The following is a 5,176-nucleotide window of genomic DNA, read 5'->3' on the forward strand; positions in this document are numbered from 1 at the left end:
TTTTTTTTGTGGAAGGGTGCTTTTTATTTCACGTCTTTTGGACAGAAGGAATGCAGCACCCGCTGAGTACAACGATAGAGCTTGAAAGATCAAAGACAATTTTTAATATAACTCCGACTGGATTCGTCTGAAAGAAGAAAGTCATATACACCTAGGATGCATCGGGGGTGATAAAACACAGCCTAATTTTTATTTTTGGGTGAACTAACCCTTTAAAGTGATTACACTTTCATGTCTCTTTCTTAACACACTTAAGTACACTTGTAAAAAGTGTATTTGTAATAATGTCAAATTGAAAGTTTTACCTTTAGTCATCTTTTGTTGTGCTTTATAGAAGTGCACTTATTTTGATGTGTTGACTAGCATACTAAAGCACACGTAAATACTTGATTATAATTTTAACTGTAGTGTTTTGTTTGAAAAATTAAATTTAATATTTTATTTACCATAAATGCTTGTCAGTGTATTTTGGCAGCACACTATACTTTACAGAGTACTTCTTTTTCACAAGGGTTAGTATTTAATTTATAATAACGCACACAGATAATATTTCACATTTAATTTGACAAATTACAGCTTGATTGGAAATGATGCACAATAAAAATATTTTGTGATACTGATCTTTTTTTTTTTTCCCTCACATATTCCATATTTCATCACAAGCTGATACTGAAACAACCCTTCATTGGGACAAAATTTCATTGGGAAAAATGTTGGTTGTAATATGACTGCACAAGTGAGGAGAGGCTTAATTTGTGTAAAACATAATTTTTTTCATAGTTCATATTTCAGAATAATCAATAAGCAGTTGTTATAAATTATTAATAATCAGTAATAATTAGTATTATGGTATAGTATTTATATTATAATATTAATTGATATTTTGATTATGGATTTTCCTGTTTTAAGATTAAAAGTCTGAGTCTGAAAAAAAAAAAAAAAGTTTCCAAGATAGTTTTATTGTGACCTTCATGTAACAGTAAAAACGTTGTATTAAAATCAAACTATAATCAATATAAACATAATAACAACATAAAAGTGCCTGAAGTTGAATAGTGAGTGTATATTTATGTTGACAGTATAAGGAATCACTAGAGATATAGATATGCCCACTTCCATTTATGCTAGACATACACCACTAAAGTTTTCAACAGGCTGTCAGTATAACACTCTGATTGATGGACATATTCAGTCATAAGTTAATCTCTGTCTTTACTCTCTCTTTCTGTCTGTCTGTCTGCAGGCCTTTGTGAAGTGTCACTTTGACTATGACCCCTCTCATGACAACCTGATCCCCTGTAAAGAAGCTGGCCTCAAATTCAGCAGTGGAGACATCCTTCAGATCTTCAACCAGGAGGACCCCAACTGGTGGCAGGTGTGTGTGTGTGTGTGTCTGTGAATATATTGTGGTGATCCTTCAGCTCTGTATGGTGGTCTTACTTTGACTCTGGTCTCACCTGTAGGCATGTCATCTGGAAGGAGGCAGTGCAGGCCTGATCCCCAGTCAGCTGCTAGAGGAGAAGAGAAAAGCATTTGTCAAGAGAGACCTGGAGCTCTCTAGCACAGGTAGGACACAGGGCACTAAAGATATTTATATATAATAAATTCAGGTCGGGGTACACGTCATTTTGGTGTAAAATCTTTAACATTTTTAAAATGAATATCTTTTATGTTGTTATTAATATTTCAAAATGAACATTTACCAGACTGAAGCAACTTTACTTAAGTATTCATACATCATAATTTTTTTGAAAAATCATGCTGAAATGTATTAAATATAATAAATCAGGCTTTTGAGGAACGTTTATATCTCTCAGTCATTAAATATCATCTTAATAAGACATATTTTTGAGCAATATAGAGTGACAAATTATATTTATTTGCCTTTTATGTAAGTAGTCTATTATACTACTATTAAGAACTCATTGATTTACATTACAAATCAGAATTTAACCTTTTTTGTCATATAAATAACAACATCTGTATCAAATTGCATATTTTTGCTCAGTTTGTGCCTTTGTGGTGTTTTTCCTCCTTGAGTATGAGATTTATGTTCTTCTATATCATGAGCCATAAAAGCCTGATCTATCAAACATGATACAAAACCTAAAACACATATGCATACTTTTTAAAAAGATTTTCTTTTATATTTTGTTCAATAAACTGTTCCTATTTTTTTTAAAATGCAGTTTTTCTGACTATTATTTCAGATGTCAGGCTTTACGGGGTTAATAGACTGCCGCAGTAGTGAAGTGATGATAAGCATTAAATTCAGTTGTGTTAACTGTTTTTGTGTGTTCTTATCTATATAATGTTTCATCTCCTTGAAAAAACTATTACATGAATCTGAATATCTCTGAACTGTCACTGACATATTTGACTTCAAAAGAGTACATCTGCTAACAGCCTGAGGGGACACTGAACTGAGTGTAGCGCCCCCTGGAGGAATATCAGCATGATCTGTGTGATTACTGTAAGCAGAATGCTCTGCTGTTCATTATAGGAACAGGCCATTATTTATTCATCCTCATTTCATTCCAAATCCATATGCAGTTATTTTACTCTAGGGTAATTACATTGGAATTAGGGCTGCACGATATTGGAAAAAACTCACATTGCAATATTTTTTTTCTGCGATATATATTGTGGTATGAAAAAAAAATCAGATGACTTCAATAGCTCTCTATTTGGAAGAAAAAAAAATCAATGATTGGGGTGATTTTGTAGGCGAGTAAATCAGCATAGGAAATAAAACAAATTACAAGCATAGATAAATAACAGAACAAAGATACAAATGAAATAAACAGTGCTTTATCTTTTTCAGGTAAGTCTAACAGTATTCAGGTACAGAAATTAATAATCAAATAACATAAAATAACACTGCATATATATATATATATATATATATATATATATTTTCACTATAAATTAAATCTAATAAATCTGTGATAAAGCTACAAAAGTGATTTTTCATTGTGTTTTGTTGTTTGATTAACGTTCATGACAGAAAAAGCAACAGGAACATTAAACTGCTGACACCGGACGCGCGCGGCGCGACACGACAAAATACTATGAACCCATTATAATCAGTGATGCTGTCCATCTACACTGGATGCGGCACGGCGCGACAAATCTCCGACAGTAAACTGGTGCCGCGTTCTATTTATGGGGTACTGACACAAAGTTCAAATGATTGGCAACGGTCGCTTTGTCACGTCCAGTGTAGACAGACTTTGGGGCTGTTCACATGTCGCGCCTAAAAACGTGTGGGAAAAGGCCAGTCACGCCGCTTTCTCCTTTTTCCAAAGCGCTCGGGAGCTTGCGCTTTCGTGGCATCTGCCGTTGCTAACCAACTGTGACCTGCACTCTCCACGAGGACACGGAAGTTTCAGCAAAAGATAAATGGATTTCCAGCACTGAAAATCGCGTGCAGTAGCTCTGCTACTAAATGTATTTAAAATGGGTATCTCTGTACAGCTGTCACGTCCGGTGTAGACACCGTGTCTGTGTGTGAGCAAAGAAAACAATCAGTATAAATATAACTAAACATCGCACATCCTGCGATGTGATTATCGCGGATGCGCACATCGCGATATCGATGCTGAAACGATATATCGTGCAGCCCTAAAAGTGATTATCTAAAAAGTGTGGCCTGAGGTTAAAAGGACAGTGATGTGTTTGACTTCTGCAGTAGACAGGAGTCACAGGAGTCATGTTTATACTACCAGGATGTGTGCTGATGTCCGCAGGGCCTCTGTGTGCAGGGATTGGGGGTAAGAAGAAGAAGAAGATGATGTACTTGACCACCAAGAATGCTGGTAAAGATGACTGCTGTCCAGTGCGACAGATGCGCATGTGTCATACTCTTGCTCTGTGTTGTGATTGTTGTTGTTGTTGTCAGTTGTATGAGTTCATTGTAAAATGGCACTTTTTAAATGTCAGTCGTTTGTCATAACGAGTTTGCAGTCAGTTCCATTTCAGGAGAAGTGCTTCAGGTTCATAAACTGAAATGTGTTTGTTAAGTCAAAGAAAATGATAAATGTAGTAAATGGAACCTCAATCAAATATCTCACAAACTGAGCTGGGACTGACAAATTTGGATATAGTGACTAAATCAGACTAACAAAAGATGAGATCTTTTCACCATACCAGAGTTCGACCGACATGAGTTGAGGATCTACGAGGAAGTGGCCAAGGTGCCTCCATTCCGCAGGAAGACGCTGGTTCTGATTGGAGCACAGGGTGTGGGCCGCCGCAGCTTGAAAAATAAACTTTTGGTGTCGGACCCGCACCGTTATGGAACCACCACACCTTGTCAGTGCATATTTATATTTTAATATTTTAATATTAATAATATTTTAATATAATAATATTTAAATATTATATTTAATATTTATGCATTAAATATTAAAATTGTCTTCATGTTGGATGTGATTCAAGTGGGGCCACATTCACTGTTATTATTATTATTATTATTATTAACCAATAATTTATCAGTAATGCGACCTTAATCAGAAACAACCAACCAACCAACTCAGAACCATCCAAAAATTACATTTAAACATTAAAAATGTACTTAATATGAATAAATAAAACATACATGTGTGTAAATCTGATTATTTGCAGTGCTATTGTTAATCAGCTCTTTTTGTCCCTCTGAACAGACACATCTCGTAAACCCAAGGTGGATGAGAAGGAGGGGCAGATGTACCTGTTTATGTCTCGCAGTGAGATGGAAACCGATATTAAATGTGGCCGTTTCCTTGAACATGGGGAATATGATGGAAATCTGTACGGCACCAAGATTGACTCCATTCATGAGGTTGTGGACTCCGGCAAGATTTGCATTCTGGATGTCAATCCACAGGTGCTCTTTAAAAATTTTCGATATCCTAAAGAGTGCATTAGTGCCTGCCCACTTTTTCAGCAGTGTTGGTTCCTGAAGTATTTTTCCCATTCATTTTCCCATAGGGATTTTAAAAAAAGTCTTTGTTCAAGCGTTATAAGCCGTGAACCATCGAATGAAAAACTATGGAGAAATGAACAATTAATTTAAAATTGCTCAGTTTGAAATTCAGCAGATTGCCTTGACCATGTCCACATGCCTAAATGCATTTTGATGCTGCCATGTGATTGGCTGATTAGATATTTGCATTAACAAAAAGTTGAACAGGTA

The 5,176-nt window shown here is 35.4% G+C and overlaps 1 protein-coding gene across 1 annotated transcript in view; it reads left to right on the forward strand.

Moving 5' to 3' along the window:
• mpp2b (MAGUK p55 scaffold protein 2b) overlaps positions 1-5,176 on the forward strand; it is a 25,297-nt gene that overhangs the window by 14,951 nt on the left and 5,170 nt on the right. Inside the window, exons 6-10 of the mRNA XM_016569433.1 lie at positions 1,244-1,375; positions 1,464-1,566; positions 3,750-3,818; positions 4,153-4,314; positions 4,665-4,867. Coding sequence (XP_016424919.1) covers positions 1,244-1,375; positions 1,464-1,566; positions 3,750-3,818; positions 4,153-4,314; positions 4,665-4,867 — 669 coding nt within the window. The remainder of the gene's footprint in view (positions 1-1,243; positions 1,376-1,463; positions 1,567-3,749; positions 3,819-4,152; positions 4,315-4,664; positions 4,868-5,176) is intronic.

The sequence above is a fragment of the Sinocyclocheilus rhinocerous genome, unplaced genomic scaffold (assembly GCF_001515625.1).
Source record: "Sinocyclocheilus rhinocerous isolate Xijiao unplaced genomic scaffold, SAMN03320098_v1.1 scaffold1763, whole genome shotgun sequence".
Lineage (NCBI taxonomy): Eukaryota > Metazoa > Chordata > Actinopteri > Cypriniformes > Cyprinidae > Sinocyclocheilus > Sinocyclocheilus rhinocerous.